The sequence below is a fragment of the Onychostruthus taczanowskii genome, unplaced genomic scaffold (genome assembly GCF_017590055.1).
Source record: "Onychostruthus taczanowskii isolate IOZ18803 unplaced genomic scaffold, ASM1759005v1 scaffold1, whole genome shotgun sequence".
Classification (NCBI taxonomy): Eukaryota; Metazoa; Chordata; class Aves; order Passeriformes; family Passeridae; genus Onychostruthus; species Onychostruthus taczanowskii.
The window spans coordinates 32,326,530-32,348,242 of NW_024496525.1; the positions used below are offsets into that span (position 1 = coordinate 32,326,530).

At 44.0% G+C, this 21,713-nt stretch overlaps 1 protein-coding gene across 1 annotated transcript; it reads right to left on the bottom strand.

Moving 5' to 3' along the window:
• Nucleotides 1-1,700: 1,700 nt before the first annotated feature.
• On the bottom strand, nt 1,701-17,100 carry TMEM179 (transmembrane protein 179). The gene is made up of 4 exons (XM_041401508.1): nt 16,642-17,100; nt 12,407-12,544; nt 10,800-10,878; nt 1,701-9,879 (listed from the first exon to the last, which is right to left on the bottom strand). Exons 1-4 carry the CDS (start codon nt 16,941-16,943, stop codon nt 9,700-9,702), a joined length of 699 nt encoding a protein of 232 aa, XP_041257442.1. The 5' UTR covers nt 16,944-17,100; the 3' UTR covers nt 1,701-9,699.
• Between the last annotated feature and the right edge of the window lie 4,613 nt (nt 17,101-21,713).

Consider the following 21,713-nt stretch of genomic DNA (forward strand, 5'->3'; position numbering starts at 1 on the left):
CTTGTAGGTGAAGCAACTGAAGCTAAGAAAGCCATTGCATGTGGGAGTGAATGAAGTGGGTCAATAACATGACTAGGAATAGGAGACAAAACTCCAGCTCCTGGGCCTGCATTTCTTTACTGCTGCACAACTTCACTGTGGACTTACCTCTTTTATTTCCTTCTCACACTGAAGCTCTTTTTCCATTCACCCATACTGCTTAAACACACACAACACTTTTTCCCCCTCTGCCCCTTCATTCTTTAGCCATCACAGCTTTATCCTCATCACTATGAGCTGGATGTGATTTCTCCTTATTCTTGTTCAATGGTGCTTTTTCTGGGTGTGACACCTTTATGAGTTTGGACATCTAAAGTCAAATAAAATTATCTGTGTTGGGTAATAATCCCTTTTTTGGCCATGCTGGGCAATATTTGCCTTCAGTACAACTACTGAGAATTTCCCAATAGAGGTAAAAAGGAGAGAGAGTACATAATTTATTGCAAAAAGTGGAGATGCTCACCTGAATTCACACTGGAGCCAGCCTGGTGAATTACTTCAGAAATCAAAAGTGCTGCAGCCAACCAGCCCTGGGCAATTGTATAATGAAGCTTGGAAATGGCTGTGTTTTAGATATAAAGGGCTGAAAGAGGGAGTGATGTAGGACAGGACCCGAGGTGCAGTTTTTGAAGCAGACAGTGGTAGGAGGCATTCCCAGGAGCAGTGGCTGGGGTGGCAAGAGGCAAAGGGCCAGGGGAGATCAGCAGGGGCATGACAATTGACCAATGGCAATCCCTAAGGGTAGAAGTGCTGCTTAAATTCCCCACTGCAGTGAGTATGTAACTAACACACAGCCGAAATAAGCAGACCACAACAGAAGGGTGTTGTTTTGACAGCGTTCAGCACATTCCTGCAGTGTGAACGGATGGAGGGCAGCTGCCAGCACCTTCTTCAGGCACATCGACAGCACCTGATTGCAGCAGCAGCTGTATCCATACCCGTGATTAGAGGAGATAGAAAAAGACACAGAGACATGACACGGGATGGTTTTGCATTAACCTTTTGATGCACTCAGCATTAGCACCAGTGAAAGGCAGTCCCAAAGACTGCCTCGAGTCCCCTTCCTTCATTTCATCTCTCCAACCCTGATAGTCTGGGAATGAGCCCGTAGCAGCAATTGTAATTGTCATTTCTGCCTTTTGCCACTTAGAAGCAAGCAGAAGAGCTGGCAGCTTGTGACTATAAAAGGGTGTTACCAACTGCCCCCAAGGAATAGCTCAGGAACCTAGTAGATAATAGTGTGGACTTGTTTCTTATTAATTCTCTGCTGCAAGATATCTGTTGGGAACCTTTATGCCCACTCCTGAAGAGAAAGACTGATGCTACATGAAGGAAATTAACCAGCTGGCATTTAGAAAAATGGCCTGTCCATGCAGCCTGTGGTCTCCCCTTACATTTGGTAACAAACCAGCTGCGTGTTGACACAGGACCATTTTCTCCTTGTCTCCAATGGCATTAGGGTCAGCTGCTGGACAAGGATACCAGAAGGGCTCAGACAGCTGAGGATGGTTGGGCATACCCTTAACTATACAAGTTGTGGCATGGAGAGGCTGGGGAATGGCTACAAAGACTCTACCACTGAGTTTGAGAACATTTTTTTTTTATCTTATATTGCAACAATTTAAACTCACCTTCAAAGAACAGGCACAGAAACATTGACTTTTCAAATAATTTATTTTTATATCTCACCAAATCATAAAAAGCCGATGCACTGTTCAGCAAAAAGCATCAATATATAAAACACATAAACTCATTATCAGTAATGCTGGAGAGTACCACATACACTGAACCCAGTCCAGCTCCTACTAAAGCCAGAGGAAACTCAGTGACTGCACTAGCAGAAGGACTGGATTCAGCATTTTTCTTTGCTGGGTGTTTACAAAGGGCTGTATTAAAATGCTAGTAAAAAGCTTCCCTTTTGAGACTGTATCAAAACAATAATAAATCTCACTCCCTTTCTGGTTTTGTCAAACACATGCAATTAAAGCAGTCATTGCACTGCAAAAGACCATACAAATAAACAGAGATAATATTCAAAACAGGCCAGGCTCTACCCTTAGCTTGTGTGGACTGGTGTGGCTGCTCACAGGATAATCTGTGTACACTGGTGAGGGATCTGCTCTTCAACTGCTTTCAGTGGTTAAACAAATTATGAAAAGTGTTCTGTTTTCTCTCCAAATACCCACTGTAGGAACCTCTTAAGCAGCATTAAAAAAAAAAAAATAGACAATCTAGACTCTTATAAAGCTTTTCCCAGATGGCTGTAAGAGACAGAAGCTCATGAATTCATACATCAGAGGACACATATTTCAGAGAGGCTGAAATGCTTTCAGGCTCTGCACTGACTTACAAGCGAGAAAGATCTGCTTCAGATCTTTGCAGGTGGTACCACACAAAACCACTAAACCTTTTAAAACTATGCGTGCAAATGAGCTACCCTTACAAATGCCAACTCTACAGAGATTTGGGAACAGTCCTTCTCTGGGCAAGTCAAGAGCTGCACTGGACCAAGGGTAGGGTATCTGGATCTGCTTTCCTCCAAATCTGGTGGCAATGTCAGAGTCTTTACACCAGATACCTGCACAGCTGGCACAGGTGGCTCTCTCCAGAAGCTGACTTTAGATCAGCACATGCTTCAAGAGGATGCTCTGCAATTTGTGAGGCCACATGAGCAGGTAGGGCTGAGCAGGCCAAGTAAAGGCTGAAATCGGTGTCAATACCACTCCTTTATGTCACAGCCCAAAAGCTGAAATCCCTCATGGGAAATGCACTGACTCCTTATTACCTATTTCCATTCAGACTGATGCCACTGTCCTGACAGCTCAGCTGTCCTTGTCTCTGTCAGGAAGAGATGTGAGAAATAAGACCCTATCAGCTTGATAGCAATAAAATCCTCTCTGAAGTTTGCAGGAATGTTTTTGAAGATTGTAGGATGCAGAGGAAGGGAACTTCCGTGGAACTGTTGGGGTCTTTTGCTATTCTTGTTTTGGTTATAAGCATTCAAAAACCTCTCTGGAGTGTACTTCAGATCACAAGATATTGATTCCTCAGTTGTGTAGCTTGGGCTGTTTTAATTAGAGTGTGTTTGACCAGAACTGCTCTGATACCAGCAGCCTGCATTGGCTTGGACCCCAGTGGAGTGATCCCCCCACAGAAGGATTCTGTTGAGTACAGAGCTGCTCAGCACCACTGAGCAAAGGGACTGCCTGCTGCTCTCAAAGAATGTGGTTTAATAAGGAGGCTGCCAGCAGTTTATGAAGTCAAATGCTGGACCCTGTTTCAACAACCATGGTTAAAATTGTTGCAGCACCCTAGAAAGTGGAATGGATTCACTGATGCAACCCAGATCCTGTGTTCCAGGAAGTTGTGCTGTGTTTCCAACACAGACTGTTGGACTTCACAGTGTTAATTGGGAGAAATAATTCTCTCTGCTGCAGGAGAGATGGGGTGAAGAGTTCTGGACTGTGTAATGTGGAATACCATGACAGTTTTCAGTTTTTTATGGTTTAACATAGCACTCATTTAATTCCACCAGGTTCCTGGAGAGACTGGTGGCACCAGCCTTGGAAACTTCCCAGAGCAACACATCAGCCAAATCAGGCCTGGCTTATGTAAAGGGAAGGGTTCAGTGGCATGATCCAGAGAGGCTGAATGAGAACACGGAAAATCCTTGACTGCTTTTCTTAATTTTTTGGACAAAATTTTCCATAAAGATTGCAATTTTTCTCACATTCATAAATATACTTCAGAGTCTGTATCCACAGTGGAGTCAAATTTGCCCAAATCTGGGGGGAAACAAGGAGAAAATAAGGAGGAGATGAAGAGTAGTTTAGTCTCAGGATAGTTTACTCACTTGTGTGAGAAACCATCCAAGATACCAAAGTACTTACAAATCATCATTCTCACCTCTTGGCAGGTTGGCTCAGCCCTCACTTTACAACACAGTCGAGTGGCAAGGGGGAACAAAACCTTCTCACATTGGGTTTCCACCACATACAAGAAATTCCAGCTATTTCAGTGAGCAGCTCTTGCTTCCAAGTTGTTTATCTCCTTGATAAACACCAGAGCCAGCATGCTAAATAATTGTTATTTAGGAATTTCAAGCCAAGTAGAAGAGCTGCAGCAGGAGGATTCAAGGGGGATCAAGGATAACCTTTCATGTCTAACAAATTGCTGTTCTTGTCTTTTTATTTTGGTGAGGCAAAAATAAATTAAAAAATCCCAAACCAAAATTATATCATTATTTGATCAATGCAAAGTGCTATTCACACAGCACTTCTTGGGTACTTATGCCTGTTTTTTAGCAATGAGGATTTGACAGCAAGCTAATAAGCATTAAATCCTTTAGCTGTCTATGGAAATAGGATTTAGCCTCTCACATGGATTCAGGTTTTTTTCTCTATTGTGTGCAATAACAGTTCAAGCAGTTATAGCAGCTGTAAGAGGTAGAGATCTTTAAGCACTCGTGTGAATACATTCACATTCATCTGTGTTTGCAACAGCAGTTCAATTACACTCTTTGGCATGGACAAAAAAAAAACTAAAGAGAAAGCATGGCTATGCTAATACTCTTCCCAACAACAGGATGGAAAAACATTATTCATAAAGTGCCTGCACTGAAATAAAGCAGTACTTGCTATACCTTAAGTAAATTCTGCTCTAACCTTCTGTTTGTTCAGAAACAAATGATATTTTTTCTGAGAGAGTGCAGTTCTCTTCTATATCAGGAGAGCATGAAAGTGCTGTTTTCTATGCAGTTCTTAACTTCATAAATCACAGAGTTGAATTTTGTCATTTTAAAAAACATCCATTAAAAAAAAAAACAACAACTTTAGATGCATATATGTGAGTACTAAAATACAGCTCAGGATAGTTTTCCTCCTTTTTATGGAGGACAAAAATAGAAACATGTACTTCAAGGCACTAGTGCCATGAACAGAAATAGTTTTAAAACAATTTCTGTGCTTACGAAGTTACATTAGCATTTTGTCACTGCAGGTAAAGCCTTCCTCTTTTCCCAGATTGCCTAACCAGAAGGAAAGGATATTTGTAGTCTGCAAAGCAAACATTCCAAGAGATTAAAATGGGCTCTTTCCATCAGCAAAGGAAATGGTCTGAGGCACAGATTTAGGATCTGGACACAGCCAGGATGCTCATTCACTCAAGGATACTCAGGTCATTGTTACAGAAAAAAGCCCAAAAGTTTTGTCATAATCCAGATTGGTTTTTCACAAAATACTGTCAGTCTTTCCAGTATAAATTATGTCTGGATTTTTGCTAAAGATATAATTTAAATGGTAAAAGTGATTTTACATGCAGTATGTTAGAGAAGGCTTTGAAAAAGGGAGATGACAAATCCCACGTACATCCAATACCAGGTTTGTGTGCAACGTGACTGTGAAGTGTGAGCTCCTCTTCCCTGCATCCTGAACACTGCATAGGTTAAATCAGCAGTGTTCCACACTGGGGAGGGAAGGCCTTGAAGGGAAATCTGACCCTGTTCCTAACTGGACTAATTTAGGCTAGCAGCAGGACGTTACTCAGATAAAGGGGAGGAATTGAAACACCTGCAAACCTGCATTAGAAACTCATCTCAGCCTTTGGGAGGTTATGCATTGGCCAGTGCTTTCCCACTCTGCCCACATCAATTCCACCTCTGGGTACCAGAACCATTGTCACTGCACGAGTCCCAGCGCTGAGTAAAAGGAAGTGTAGAAATTTAAGGCATTCTAACAGCCACACCAGCCAAAGCTTCTTGTTTAGAGAAGAGCCTATATCCACATGACAGAAGAGCAGTGGAATTGGCATTTATCTGTGTGCATTGTACATACACAGAGAATGCTTTCATTACAAGGTCTGTACTTGTAACAATATCACTGGATATTGTAACACCTCCTTTTTTAAGGGACCATAGAATCACTGCTATAGTATGAACCTGTCCTTCAGTTTTTACAGTAAATCACCATGCTCTTATTTTTGTGATTCCCACTGAAATTTCCCAACTGAAAGATGCCTCATGAGTTAGTGGTATAAGATGTTTTGTGCATGAATGCACTCATGAGGAAGTTCTGTTCCAAAAGATGGCTCCAATTGTTTCTCCATTATAAAAAATAGTAAGAAACAGCATTGATCTAAAAGCTCAGATGACACTTGTTAGCTTAGATTCTTCTAGCCCAACGAGGACTGCTAGCAGGGTATTGGTGGGAAATTGAACCACAGATGGTAGCCAGAGAATATATTTGATACAACAGAATAATAGTGTGGCATCAGCCCAGTGCCTTTGAAAGGCCACAAAGCTTTTTCCCCTTGTACCATGTGACAATAAATAAATAAATACTAGTATAAGTACCATACAGTGTTCTAGTTCTTTGAATACAGATCTTGTTAGAGTGTTCCCTGCCTTTGAACATGGCAAATTAAAGGTATTGAAATGTCAGAGAAATGCAAAATTTGACTCAGCCCCATGATGTGCTGATTGGCAATGGGTGACTAAAATCAGACATCAGAAATGTACAAAAGAGAGAAGTGCATGAGAGAGAGCACAGGTAGGTATGTATGTGTGCATAAATTACACCACAATTCTAGCACATTTCCAGCTTGGCATCACCAGCCTGGCCTGAGTGCCTAAGCTTTAGGAGAAGAGGTTGCAGAAAACTTAGTGCAAATAAAAAATACCAAGTGTGTCCAAAAACTGGGAGATGCAGGATACCCTTCCTCTTCTTGGGTCAGCCAGAGAGATTCTCACTACCTTCTCTGCCTTCTGACTCACACAGGGGCTTCCATCAAAAGCAGCTTTGCTTTTAAGCATCACTGATGCTTGCAAGGAGGTACCAGCCTCACCCCACCTGGTCAAGGCAGGGAAGCTGTGAAAAACAGACTGACATGGGAAAGCTGTGAAAAACAGTCCCATTCACATGGGATTCATAGAAGAGCTTCAGCCCCTTTTCATTTTGCATGGCAACTCCAAACCCAGGACCAGTGTTTGCTGCTTCTCATGGAAGTGGGAAGGAGGAAAAAGACCTTGAGACAGGAGAGGTAGAAGAAAGCATGAGCTCCAGACAGCCTCACCCACAAGCAGCATCCTCTCTTTCAGAAGCAGAGACAAGTCCTGGGCCCTGGTACCTCAGAGCAAGAACCACAAGAAGACATTTGTTTTCTTCTGTCTCATGGTTCTTCAAACCCTCAGGCAACACCAGGAAGAGTGGTCCCCATCCACATGTCACTCCAGCCTAAGCTTGATTTGGCATATACATAAAATATATTACACAAAGCAGCATCATGGTTCCAACACAAGGAGTAAGGCATGCACTGAAGTAATTTGTGGGAAGAGACATCACTGCTGAGTGAAAGTGAGACTGCCTTTTACAGCTGGAGAAACTGGGAAAAATGGGAAAACAGGCTAACTTACGAGACCCAGGCTTTTCTTCAGGGTATGAAGAAGGTCATTCCCTGGCAATGGACTCGGGTACTTGCAAAAGTGTTATCTCCTACTAGAGACAGAGTAATTTAGGTTGAAAAAGACCTCTAGGATCATCCAGTCAAACCATTAACCTGGCACTGCAAAGGCCACCACTAAACCTTGTCCCTCAGTGACACATCTGCCTTTCTTTTAAATATGTCCAGGGATGGTGACTCCACCACTTCCCTGGGCAGCCTGTTCCAGTGCTTGACAAACCTTTCAGTGAAGGGACTTTTCTTAATATCCAAACTATTAGACCAAATGAATTTTAAAAAGGCACTCTGACAGTCCTGATATCTGAATTTTAAATTGGCATTAATTAACTTGATCTCTGATTCCCTCTCCAGGAGTCCTCCTCTGATGTCAGCTCCCAAGTACAAAAAAAGCCACTGCTGCAAATCTTTCAAAGGAATTGCATTCTCTTGTGGGCAGAAATCATGCTGAAGAACAAGACCTCTCTACAGAGAGCTGTGGCCAGCTGGGGCTCTGAGCAATGTTCACAGGGCTGGCTTACTGCTTAAGGCCCATGGAGGAGCCTATGAAAACATTTTGGCAGTTGAATACTATGTCAGATTTTATACCCTAAAATGCTTAATAGTTGGGGGATTTATCATGACATCAAATTCTGTTTCAATGAAATGCTTAAGCTGGTACTTAACTAAGCATCAGAGAGTCCCTAGAAGACAACAGTAAATCTGCATGGTTGTGCTAACCCCAGGCTTGGGCTCTGATGTGGTAGAAGCCTGCTGTCCTCTCTCCCTTCATTCTGATTTACCAGCTCATATAATCATGTGTGGTTTGCACTTCTGTTACAATAAATTCAGTCTCACCTCAAACACAGGTACCACAGGCAGTGTCAGCATACTCCCAAAAAAAAATTTCAGTCCAAACTTAGTTGTTTGCTTAAGTTTTCTGCTGATTTGGGGTCTTCCGTGCAATGTGTACCTGGGGATAAATGCTGAATCCTAGCACAGCTCTGCCATGCAAATCCCACTCTGAGTGACTCTTCTTAATTATCAGAGCTACCTCTGATCTCAACAATCCACCTGATTTGTTGAAGCACTGGCCAAGCAAAACTGAAAGCAACAACACAGCCACCAGTGAGCTTTGTGTAAATAGCAATTCTTCCTTTTCACAGCAAAATTCATCTGCCCTGGAACTCCTGCCCATGAGTGGGGAGAATGGACCCTTTCAGCACTGAACTACCAATAAAATAACTCAGCTGTTTGAACTCCTTGCTGTGTTTATATATAGAAACCTACAATGCAAATGCTTACAGTAATTTTGCATATTCTATATGAAATAAATATCACAAATAAATTCTAATATTCAAAACAGAATAATATACAATGTTAGGGACCAAGTTACATTTATAAGTGCACAAGCATTAATACTACCTATTCAGCTTAATTTCTTAGTATGCAAGCTTCAGCAATTTCTAGCTACACTTCACTTCAGGAGTCATAATAAATGCTGCTCATGCCAAAATCTAAGAAGAAACAAATCCACAAATGTTCTCCGTCGTCTTCCATATTAAACACAGTTTTTGACAGGTGCTATAATAATATACGAGTTTCATGGAATTCATTAACACTGTCCAATACTAAATATCAGGTCTGGAACACGGGTCTCTATGTTGGAAATAAAATCAGAGCAGGAGCAACATGTTTGTCAGCACTGCATCCATACACAGCGAAAGCAGAGACAGCGAGAGCCTGCACCCGAACCAGAGCTGCAGCTTCCCCGGGTAAAGACAGAGCAGGGGCAGCTTCACTGGCAAAAGGGAGGAGAGGGACAGAGGAGGGGCTGAAGGCAGCTCCAGCTACAACTGTTTTTGAAGAATAGTTTGAAGAAATAGCCTGGATGCTGTAGCCTGGTCTTGCCAGCTCAGTCCTCAAAAATGGCCCCTGTCCCAAAAGCCAGCGATGGCACGTGGGAGCTCTGCTGACAAGGGCAGGTTACAAATTTTGTCTGCACAGGACAGAAAGTTTGCTGTGCCACAGGCACATAGGGCAGTTCATCCTCTTTATCCTAATATCAGTATTTCTGCCAACAATTTCTCATGGGGGAAGTGAGTAATTCACAATTACATTGCATTTCAGGAAAAGAAAAGATCTCACACACTCAATACCCTGACTCAGCTTCAGCTCACATTACTGAATAATAAAATCTAGATCCTGCCCTGGAAATTTGCTTACGCTTTAGATCATGCCACTTTTGTCGTCTTGCAAAGAGGATCTTGAAGGGGATCTTCCTAGCAACAGCTCCTTCTCATGGATCAGGCTATCTAGCAGATCCTCCTGTCTGTAGTTGTGATAAACCTTCAGGAAAGCCAAAATGGTAATTGCCAGCCAAGTCAGCCAGGCAGCCCAGAGACCAAACTGGAGAAGGAAAGAAATCATAAAGAGGTCAGTACAGTATTGCAAAAACAAAGTCAGCTGTCCAGGTGATTATGGAAACCTCATATGGACCAAAACCCATGGAGTCATGCCAAGCTAAATCCAGAGTGGTCCTGGGTTCTTCATATAAAGGAGTCACTTTTTTGGCATATTTCTTTCCTAAATGTAGTTATGCCTGAGCTTGGCATCTAGATGCCAACATTGGCAACAAAGACAAAAAACTGGCTCATGCCTAAGAGGCAGGGTTACCTTCAAGGAATGTTCCAGGCAGGCTAATGCCTCTTTCCATGTGGGACAACATAAGCCTTTGAGGGTGCAGCCCTGCAGGGATGCAAAATTAGTATGTGCTCATGACAGTGTTCACTGACTGATCATTGGCTTAGAGCTAGAATATTCAATAGAAAGGTCTGACAGCCTTAGAGGTCTAATTCTCATGGATTCATCAGAAAACAACCCTATCTGAATGAATCAATCTTTGATTCTTTTCAATGGTCTGATATTTATATAGCTTAGGTGATCTCAGTTAAAGTCAAGGAAGGTAAAACTAGGAACCCCACAACATGGTGCAGGTCAGAAATGATTTTGAACAGTAATGAAGAGATCCAGGACACCAGAGTGGTGCAACTTTTGCAGACCTGATCCTTTGGATGAACAATGAGTTTTCTGTCATGATTAACAAGATCAGTGGTAGGGTGAAGCTTTGACATATCTGTATTCAAAACTGTCTGTTTTGAATTTAAAAGGTAAATGTGCCCATCACTATCATTCTGATTCAGCACTTACTGAAGTCAATGGAAACATTCCCATTGATTTCTGAGAATGGTAGTTCAACTACAGCAATCCCAGGTCAATAAGCAAATGGCAAATTAACTGGAATAGAACCATGACTTAGTCTGACCTACCTGTGCAATAGCAAATTGGTCATAGAAAGCAGAGTTTTCCAAGTTCAGCTCAAGATCTATATCCTGCAATTCTTCACAGCTACCCAGAAAGGCATTTGGAAGGGAAAAAAAAAAAAAAAAAAAAAAAAAAAAAAAAAAAAAGAAGAAAATTTAACAGATTCTAGGTAAACCAAATATAAAATGAAACAAAATATTAAATGTATTTTGAACAGCCACAATGGCACATTCTATCAAAGAATAATTAAGTTATTGCAATCATCAGGTTGTTTGCTGATCTTCTCTAAAACTAAGATAAGAATTACTTTGTTTTATCAAAAAAAATCATGTAAGTGATAACACAAATCTTTCAAAAGTGGAATTGTACTATTTGATATGAACACAGCATCCTTAAACCCCTCCTTCCCACTGCCCCCTCACCTCCCACAGATTTGCCCCTGGCATCACCCCAGGTTGGTTTTTTCACCCCTCAATGAAACAAAGTGTATGATCCTCTGTTACCTTTTGACTTCATCAGGAAAAGCCTCAGAAGAAGGTATTGTGTTTTTGTTTCAGATGCTCCAGCAAGGAGACGATACTCTGATGGTAAGATAGGGGCTGCCTACAGATTTTACAAATAACTTGGACCATTACTGGTGTGAAAAGAATCCCAGGATTTTGAGGTTGTCATTCTACCTCTTGGTTGATTTCTGCAGCCTCTTCTCTCTCCTTTTCAGTGCTGTCGGTCATCTTGGGTTCTTACCCGAATATTCGATTAGATGCTTTTTGTAATTGAATTTTTAACCGAATATTCGAGTAATTCGATTAATCCTTGCAGCCCTAAACAGAACATTCACTATGGCATTTTACAACATATGACAATGTGCAACACAAATGTATGCTTTAAGTAGTACACTTATTCGGTATCATATGACATAAAATGTCACATTTTCCTCTCTCTTCATCATTATTTGTTTGACAGGAGCAAATCTTCCTCAATGTATCATGATTCCTATAAGGAGCATAAGCATTGTGGGATACAGTGGACCATTTTAGGAGCTGTACATTTTGTGACTGCAACAAAGCATCAGCCATCTGTACTTTGCTTTCCATTCTGTGGCACTCAGGACATCCACAGCATCACTACTAGGCATGGAACTCTACCCCAAATGTTTTGTCTGATGATGAGTTGTGGCACAGGCAGGGTAAGTGACTTGCTTGGAGTCACACAGTGGCTTGGGGGCAGAACCAGGATTGTAAGCCAGAAGTCCTGGCCCCCAGCCCCCTGCCCTGCTTACAAGGCCACATTCCCCCCATTCTTAGAAAAACTCTAAATCTAGCATTCCTTTGGAAATAAAAAAAATTAACACAATGGATTTGTTTTTCATGTTGTCATGACCACAAAATATGATGGAAACACACGTTTCTTTGTGGGCTTCTAAATAAAGAAACAAAAAGAAATTTGATTTGCTTTGTTTTGTTCCACATGAAAAAACTCTGGATTTTCATATTACACATGCCTTCTCCCCCTTGCTCACCTTGCATGTAATAACTACACTTTGTAACACCACAGCTCAATTGTGCCTATATGAAAAAAATAAAAGGAATAAAATGTATTCTCCAATACTAACCTATTTGGCATGCTTCCTTTTTCAGTAATTGCATCACACCACATGTTAAATCCTACACTCACTATAGTGCTGGCAATAAATGTGATGAACACCACAAAGGCGCTGATCAGCAGATTCAGGAAGGCGTAAAAGAAAGAGCTGTAATAAAAGGGAAGAAAAATGTAACTCATAAACAGCTGAAACACAACATCAGCAGTCTCTGTAAGCAGCACAGAGTGGGCACAAAGATATCAGTTTCCATTTAAAACACATCTTTAATTAAGAACACCTAATACATTGAAACACTGTGGACTTGATTTTGAGTCACACTACCTTCACTTGCAAATGCTTTTGATTTTGATTTCTTTTTTAACCATAAGAAGATGTGGCTTTATATAATAAGTGGTGATTGTTCATACACAATGTGGCTTTCATTAGCTGAAATGATGAAAATCACCACTGTTAAAATAAATGTCATTAGCTCAAATTATGTAGTAACTGCAGCTAAAATTATTTCATGACTTAAGTGATAATTGGGACAAAAATTGCTTAGAAGAGGGAAACTAAAAATAAAAACACAGAACTGATAGCTATAATCATTTTAAGCAATGTAACACAAGGTACTGCCATCACAGGACACGAATCTCAGTTTTATGGGCAATTTGCAGAGCAGGCCAGCTTCTCCTGAGATTTCTCTGGCTTTGGTGTCAGTATGCTATGTCTGCCAGCTGAATATCAATTTATCTCAGCCCCATTAAGTCTGCCCCACCAGGGCCTGCCCTCAGCACATGCAGTGTTTGGAGTGGGATGGGTGGGATGCTTACAGATTTCCCATAAGGCCATGGAATCACTCTCTCATTTTCACTCTTTAACTCCTCACCTGAATTCTAGCTGTGAAAAGTTTCTAATCCCAGTCATCTGGCAAAGCCCTTCTCCACTTGAAACTTCTCTAAGTGTCTGTTTACAATAGGACACATTGGAATGTGACATTATGTAAAAACTGGACGTTTGCTCCAGGTTGGAGAAAGATTGGCAGCTCCAGGAGGCAGGTCATCCTATTCAGTGTGTGGTAAAGATGAATATGACAAATTTCTCACCAGTGCCACTCATCATGCTGGTGATAGAATGAATCTACTCACCCCAGAAAAGGAAAAAAACCCTCAGTCACTTCTTTTCCCTGGTTGCTCACCAAATGAAAAGCCAAGAGGCTTTTTAAATGAGTGTTTGAGTCTTGGAAGGTTCTGGGCTGGAGAATCCTAATTTCTACAGGTTATACATGACACATTTGTGACCTCAGGAGAATTTCTTTAAAATGAGATGAGAAAGCAATTATCAGCAGAGTTAGGATGCTTGCTCCTGGGTTGGTGAGGCCTTAGAGGGACAGTCTAGGTTCTCTCCAAAGTGACAGCTGTCCCACCCCAAGACTGATAGAAAAGTGAAATAAATCACCTTCAAGAAGTGCCCCTGTAGACTGCAGTGGGTGCTGGATGCCAGGACACCTGACTTCTGGATGAATAATAAGCTGAACAATAAGCTGAATCCTGCTCTGCTTTAGTTGGGCTTGGTGAAGTAGATCAGCTCACCTCTGCTGTGTGCTGGGGTCACTCACACAGTGAGAGCTGCTATGATACCAGATTTCTGCATGTTCTCTGCCCTGATTTCACACCCAGCCTGGATTTCATCCCAAGCATTGCTGAAGTCAGATCAAATCCTCTGTGTGCACCTTAGCATGGTAGGCTGGCCTGAGAGGCAGAAAAGCCTTGAGCTGTTCACAGAATAAAACAAACTTGGCACCAGAATTAGCAACAGCTCTAGAAAATGAGCAGTTACCAGGACTATTCAGTGGGTCATCACAGCCCAGGATCTTCAGCTCTCCTTCTCCCTCTGTTTCCTACCCTGCAGTGAGAGAGGTTCCATGGCCCAGGACATGACCTTCCACTGACAAAGCAGGGCTCAGCCTTGCACCTGATTTGCATCTGGCAAGAGAAACCATCACCAATGCCAGGGCATCCTGACAGAAAACTTCTTATTTGGATCTCTAGATCATCTGATTTTTTTCTCCTTAGAACTTCAAGATATGGATTGCAGATTGAGTGAGTGCTCTTTAATAATGTTTACACCTAAAGTTGCTTTGCAATCCTAGCAATGAAGTATCTGAGTTAAAAAACTTATTATTTGGATCTCTACATCATCTGATTTTTTTCTCCTTAGATTAGAACTTCAAGCTATGGATTGCAGATTGAATGAGTGCTCTTTAATAATGAATGTTTACACCTAAAGTTGCTTTGCAATCCTAGCAATGAACAATGAAGTACCTGAGTTAGACCTCCACCCTTCAGCTGAGCTGAAGAGCCCGAGGGAAGGGGGCTGAGGTAAGGGGTGCTGAGACCCTTTTAATGTTTTTTAGCAGTCATAACTGCTAGAAAATAATCTGTCAGTAATCATTCAAAGCCATTGTACATGAAAGATGCAAAGGGTGCTAACTAAGCCTGACTGCCTTGGCTGGCTCACCCTGGAGCTGGCCCAGTAGCAGTGATCCTCCTTGATAGGATCCTCAGTTAGGACATTCTGGCTCTTCCTCAACCACCTCTAATCAGAACAGACAATTATCATGTATGGTGAGGAGCTCACATTTATCTCTCCATCCAAACAGAAATGTTTTTGCACCCATTTGAACTGTTAACAAAGGGTTGTCTGAAACCAGGACAGTGTGAGCCCTGCCTGCTTTTCATATGGTGGTGATGTGGAACAGGACAGACCTTCCTTCTACCCAAGAAAATGCTGTTCCCAAGCATCTTGCCATGTTGTATCCTCCTGTGGTGTTCTGTGGTTATCTCATCATCCCAACTTGCTCCATCTTTGCTCCCCACCACCCCACAGCCTTCTGCCTTTCTTGCCTGGAGCAGCTATGAACAGTGTTATACAACACCCAAAGGAGCCTGAAGGAGCTCCTAAAGGGACACTTTTCAGGGGCCTGCCGAACAGTTTTGAAGTTAACAGCCACTTTTGAAAGCAGGCCAAACATCTAATCCAAATGTCACCATTACAGGGTTTTTACTGCTGGTTTCTTCTAAAAATTAGCTAGCTCTGACCTGCAAAGCACTGAGATTCAATTAACCCTCTACAGATATTGGATCACCTGAGGAAGCTGAATTCAAAGATATTAAGAAGTATGTGGTTGTATTTAGTGTAAGGCAAATTTTAATATGGAATAAGTTTCTGGTCCTCACTTACTACATGTATGAGTGCTGCATGTTTGAGTATTAGGCAGGTTGAGAGTGATTGGAAAGAGCCAGAAAGACAAAACTGCTACCCAGCCTCCAGGGTTACCAAGCCCAGATGTAACGACCCCTTACCCAAGAAACCTCCAGTCCAAACAGACCTGGACAGGAGTGATTAACCCTTGGCATGGCTCCTAAACCATGGGAAAAGTATTTTCCTAGTTTAGACAGCACCAGTGCATTGTCCAGCCCTGGCCTGTAGCACCTGGGTTACCTGCACCAGGGTCTCTGCCCTCTCAGGCCACCAGAGGGGCAAGCACAGAACATCACAGTGCTCCTAAGCTGCTGCCTGGCCCACCAAGCTTCTCACTACGTCTTCTGGAGTGGGATGCTGTGGAATCCTTCCCCATGCTGCTATAGGATGCCCCTTGGCTTGTGTGAGCACAGGAACCAGCCAGTGCTGGAATCAGTCAGTGCCACCCTGAGCTGCTGCAGGAGCGCTCAGCATTGCTCTCACGCTGTAACCAAGCAATAGCTGCCATGTATACAGCAAAAGCAGCACAAAAAAGAGAGGGGAGGCACCAGCTTCTCCCTCCTGGCCCCCCACGCACCACCATGTTGTTTCAAGGTTTTTCACACACCCAGTGCACAGCTGGGGAGGGCCTCCTTTGGCACAGATGTGTAGTGGGACCGTGGTCAAGAGGCACCTGTGGGCCCCAGCCTCCAGCATCACCCCACAGCCCCCAAATCCTTCCATGCCCACTGCAGCTGAGTGGCCACACGCCACACCACTACCATGCACCAAAGGGCAGTGGGTGCATGGCAGTGGATCTGACCCCCCATCCCAAAGGAGCATCTTCTGGAGAGGGCCTGGACACTGCTGGGGGCGTGCCTGGTGTGTGTGCAGACAGACACGGGCCATACACCAGCTCTCCCCAAAGCCCTGGATGGTGCCCAGCCCAGCGCTTCACCCCCGCACTGCTCCCACGTGCCCCAGCCTGCGGGAGGGGTGGGCTTATCCGCAGGGATACTTACTCCTCGTGCCCTTTGCAGAGGAAGAAGAGGGTCCTCCAGGCCTGCACCGTGGCCAGCAGCAGGGAGAGGAGCCCGGTGAAGATGCTGAAGCGGCAGGCAGCCTCAGGCCCCCACTCCTGCACCGTGAAGCGCTGCCGCTCCACCGTCAGGTTGGCGTTGAGCCACATGCCCTCGGTGAAGAGCAGGCACCGGCCGTGGAAGTCGTTGCCATTCTCGGAGAGCGGCACCACCACGATGAAGCTGAAGAGAAAGGCCAGGAAATAGCAGATGCACTGAGCGAAGAGGAAATTGCTGAGCGCCATGTCCGCGGCTCTGCGCAGGCAGGGGGAGGGAGGGAAGGAGGGAGGGAGGGGTGGAGAGAGGGATGTAGGAGGGAGGGATGCAGGAGTGATGTAGGAGGGAGGGATGTAGGAGAGAGGGATGCAGGAGGTAGAGACGCAGGGGAGCGATGTGAGGTGGGACGCGGGGAGGATGGAGGGATGGAGGGAGGAAGGCAGGCTGCAGCAGTAGGCGGTGGGAAGGAGGGAGGATGCGCAGTGCAATGCAATGCAATGCAATGCAGTGCGGTCCGATGCCTCCTCCGGACACGGCTGCTCCCTCTCCCGCAGCCCGAGCTGCCCCTCTGAATGGCTTCAGGGCTTGTAGGAGAAGAGGGGAGCGGAGAGAGGAAGAGCTGTTGTGAGGTATCCTTCTTGGGGAAAATCTGGCTGCCACTACGCCCTGGCGCGCAGGGGGTTAAATCAGTCCGTGCGTCCGTGGGGACCGCCGGTGGGGGACCCCCCTAACGACACAGGACACTGATGTCACCCCTGTTGATTGCCATCACACCCCCACACAAATACCCAAAACCAGCTGACTGACTTCATCCTAGCTGCTGGATCCCGGGAAATTTGGACCCAAGTTTCTGAAACCCTGGCCACCAGCCTCGGACGGTGGCAATCACAGACGGGGTGCACAGCCACCCCCGCCCCTACAGACCCAGTGGTTTTGTTCCTAGCCCAGCTGGTCACACCCATACAGAGGTGTTGCAAGGGGAGAAAAGAAGTGGAATTCCTCTCACCAGAAGCGGAATAACTTTTCCTGAGCCTTGGTGTTGTTTAGGGCTGCCTGGGGTTGGGATCAGCTCCGTTATCCCCTGGCTGGCAGGTGGAGCAGGGCTGAAAGAAAATAACCTTAAGCAAGTTCCTGCTGGACACCAAGCTGGGAACAGAGCAGCACAGCAATGGGACATACGCAGCAGGAACTGATGGCATTTTATTCCCGGGGGTGAGCAGCTCCCTGTCCCACACCTTGCCTGGGCAGACACCAGAGCACCCCCTCTGCTGTAGGGCCCAAAACTGCCAGGCCAGGATGCCAGAAAGCAAAAGGCACCAGAGAGGGGAATGTGAGTTGTGCTCAGATCACTCTGGCACAAAAATCCAAATCAAACTGACCTCAAGTTATAGTTTTCCCACAATCCCAATTTCATTTTTCCATCTCAGCATGAATCCTCTCTCCAGCACAAAACACCACAATTAATGTCCAGTTCCAGGTAAAGTAATTTCCTAATCTAATTTCCTAACCACATCCAGTCTGAGATCAGCTGCAGGTCTCAAATCACCTCTTAATCCCAAGGCTGTTTACACTCATTTTATCACTGTGCCACATCTCAGGAAGTGTTTAGAGAAGCAGATGAGGGACAGAGACCCCAAACAGTGCACATGGGAATTCAGGCTGGTGTTTCCGTTGGGCGATCAAACAATTATTTCTGTGTGCTGATAAGAGGTTACAGATACAGTCCTAAGGAGGGCACTGGGGGGACTCTCAGAAAAGACATTAATTCACAGTTTCATTATAAATCATTTGTAATGCATATTATCTTGAAATCTCTATCTGTGCAGGGGAAGTATTCCCTCAATAAAAAACTTTTTCAGTACAAATGTAATGTGTCAGGCCAGTTTTCTGATCCTTACCCAGCACTGATCACCAAAAATTGTATTTCAGTTTTGTAAGATGAGTTATAGAGCACTGACCTGACCCTGTGGGGATAGATGTGTGCTCCTAAAAGAAAAGATTTTGCTGATATTTCAGTCTATTGGTAAGGAGGAAAGTTTATTGTTCTTAACCTTGCTTCCAAGAAGTGCTTGGTTCCCAAAGGGTTTTATCCTTTACCTGTAAAGAAATCAGACCTGGATTGAGGTGGAAAACTCTTTTCTTTGAAATGTGACACATCAGATTTGCCAAATAATGTTTTCTGAACTTAACCTGGGGGGTCAGCACCAACATAAAAGCCCAGTTATTGCTTACACTGGAGGCCACAGAAGGGGCCAGCAGGTGCCAAGGGCGCTTTGCCTGGGGCAAGCCCAGTGCTCAGATCTTGCCAGCAGCAACCACAGGGCTCTGCTGCACGAGGCTGTTTGCACAGGACACTGTGGGGTCACTTACAGAGCAGATAAAATTGTCTTTGCTGATGAACTAACTCAAGCGAGCATTTATTGGAGAGCTTCAGAAAACACAGCCAGGCATTTACAAATGTGAGCAGACATGCAAAACATCTGCACTTAGCAGGCTGACAGCTACTGGAGCTTGGTCTCAAGCAGTGAGCACACACTGGAGTGAGCAAAGGGATGGAGATAAAACCTGTCAGCCATCACTTTGGAGCTGCCTGGATTTCTCATACTCTTCTCTCGTAAATCCTAAAAAAAAGTCCTGCTAGGCTGGAATCGGTTTCAGAAACATGGAGTTATTTCAGTGGAGTAAATTCGATAGGCTTACTTTTCTCATCGTGGTGAAACTGAGGGAGAAAGGCAAAGTGAATGATTCATTCATTCTCTTATCACAGGGAATGGAGGACATGAGATATACAGGCCAGGCAGAAACTCTGAAACACAGGAAAAGATGCACATTTTTCTCACTTCACATAATTGTTCTGTGGCACACATCACAGGACTCTGCAGAGGGCAAAAATAAATGCTGGTGCCAAAAGATATTAGATAAATTAATAGTAAAAAGGGTTCCATAAGGACCTGAGAAATGCAGAGCTGGGGAAGTAACCTTCAGCTCAGGATTCCCTCACAGCAAGTTGCTGGGAAGGTGGAGTCACAAAATGATCTCTCTACATCTCCAGAATCCTCTATTCTTCCCTAAAGCAAGCACCTGCTCCTGGCAGGCTTGGAGATGGGATCCCCAGGGAGATCACCCTTTGGTCTGACCCCTCTTGGCCATTTCAGGTTCTCATTGCAAAGCTGGCAGCACCAGCCTGGTGTCTCAGCTTTTCCATCCGAGTGGGGAGAGCTGTCCTTCCAAAGCACCCCCCATACCTTGGCTCCTGTGAATGTCCTCAGAGGGGCTTGTCCTCAGAGCAGGCACCTGCAGGAAGCAGTGGGGCAGTTCTTGCAGCTGCAGGGCACTGAGAGAAGAGATGCACGTGTGATGAGAGGAGGCTGCACCTTCCCCCTGCTCTGGTGGTGCCACCACAGGAAGAAGAGTTCAGATGTAGCCCCCCATGAACATCACTTTGACCACAACCTCCCCTCCCACCACAGCACAGAGAGGTCTCACCCGCTCCAGGGCACCCACCAGGCCTGCTGCACAGGAATTGATCCCCAAGAGGACCATGTTCTGACATGGGGCTGAAGATTGGCTTGCTCAGCATCAGGGAGGGTGAAGTTCAAAGTTTGTAAATTTTATTTCTCTGGGAAAAAAAAGAAAAACCACAACAATAAAACACGATGCACGACCAACTGCCATGGCACCTCAGTGATAAGCAGGAAGCCAACCAGGATAAATCAAGATTAGATACACCATGTTTGCCTGTATTCCCTTCAGCCCCATATCTCCTCCTAGCTGCCTGGCTAATCCTCTGTAGATCAAGTAACATGGATGAGTTGGGCTGACGTGGAATGACTGATGGGGATGGTGGTTTTGGCTGTGCTGTTCCATGCTCCCTCTCAAGTCATTAATTATGCCATCTGACATGAGCAGTGCTCTCAAGTTGATATTTGTGAGGTAAGTGATGAATTTCCTCTCCTCCTGGTAGCTCATTAGGACATGTTTTATTACGAGGAAATTTGCTGAGGAATTAATTATTCAGACAAAAACATTTTTGAGAGCAGTTTTATTTGTTTTTATATTTACTCTACCTTGGATATATAATTTCTGTGGTCCAAGAAAAATAGCAGCAGCATGTCTAGAAGGTGGCTACCACCTTGCTACCAGTAATGCTCTGCTTATTTCTGGAGAGAAGCACGGAGCCACAGCAGTGCCTCTGCAGAAGGATGCCCAGGGAGCAATATGTCTATTCTGGGCAGTCCAAATGGCTGCTTTTGAACCATCCTTCAGTCACTCAAAGGCAACTTCTGCCTGATTTACTTTAGCTCAAATGTCTGCCTCAGCCCATTTTACCAAATGGTTTAGCAAATGCAGTTTGCCCCAGGCTTTGGAGTCTGTTTTATTCAGATTCTGTTCTATTTTATTCAGACTCGCATTATTATTATTATTATTATTATTATTATTATTATTATTATTATTATTATTATTATTATTATTATTATTATTATTATTATTATTATTATTATTATTATTATTATTATTATTATTATTATTATTACAAAAGTCTTGACCTATGATATTTGTCCCCTGAAACTAATGGAAAGGACCCAGGCCTGTCACTTATCATCTTATGATTGTTGATGTAAACAACACTTTCAGGGAGAGGTTTCTCATGGTAATCACTGTATTTAAGAAAGTCTCTGCCACTAGTTCAGAAGGATTATAGACAAAGTACCAAACTGTCAGCCACCTGTCACATCTGCATTTCTTCACAGCTACCAATGTGTCATGAATCTCCCAGGGCATCTCATTTGGGAACATGCTGACATTTTGCCTTTTATTTTCTTATAAGCATGTCCCTTCTGCCAGGAAGGCTGCCTGGTCTGTGGGGAGGCTATGAGCAGAGAGGGTGCCATGCTGACAGATGTTAATGGAGCAGTTATCAGGAAACAACTGAGTATCATGGATGTGTCCAGATAGAATAACCTCTCTATTCTGATAGCCACGGAAAAACAAACATATTCACATTCTGAACTGAACAA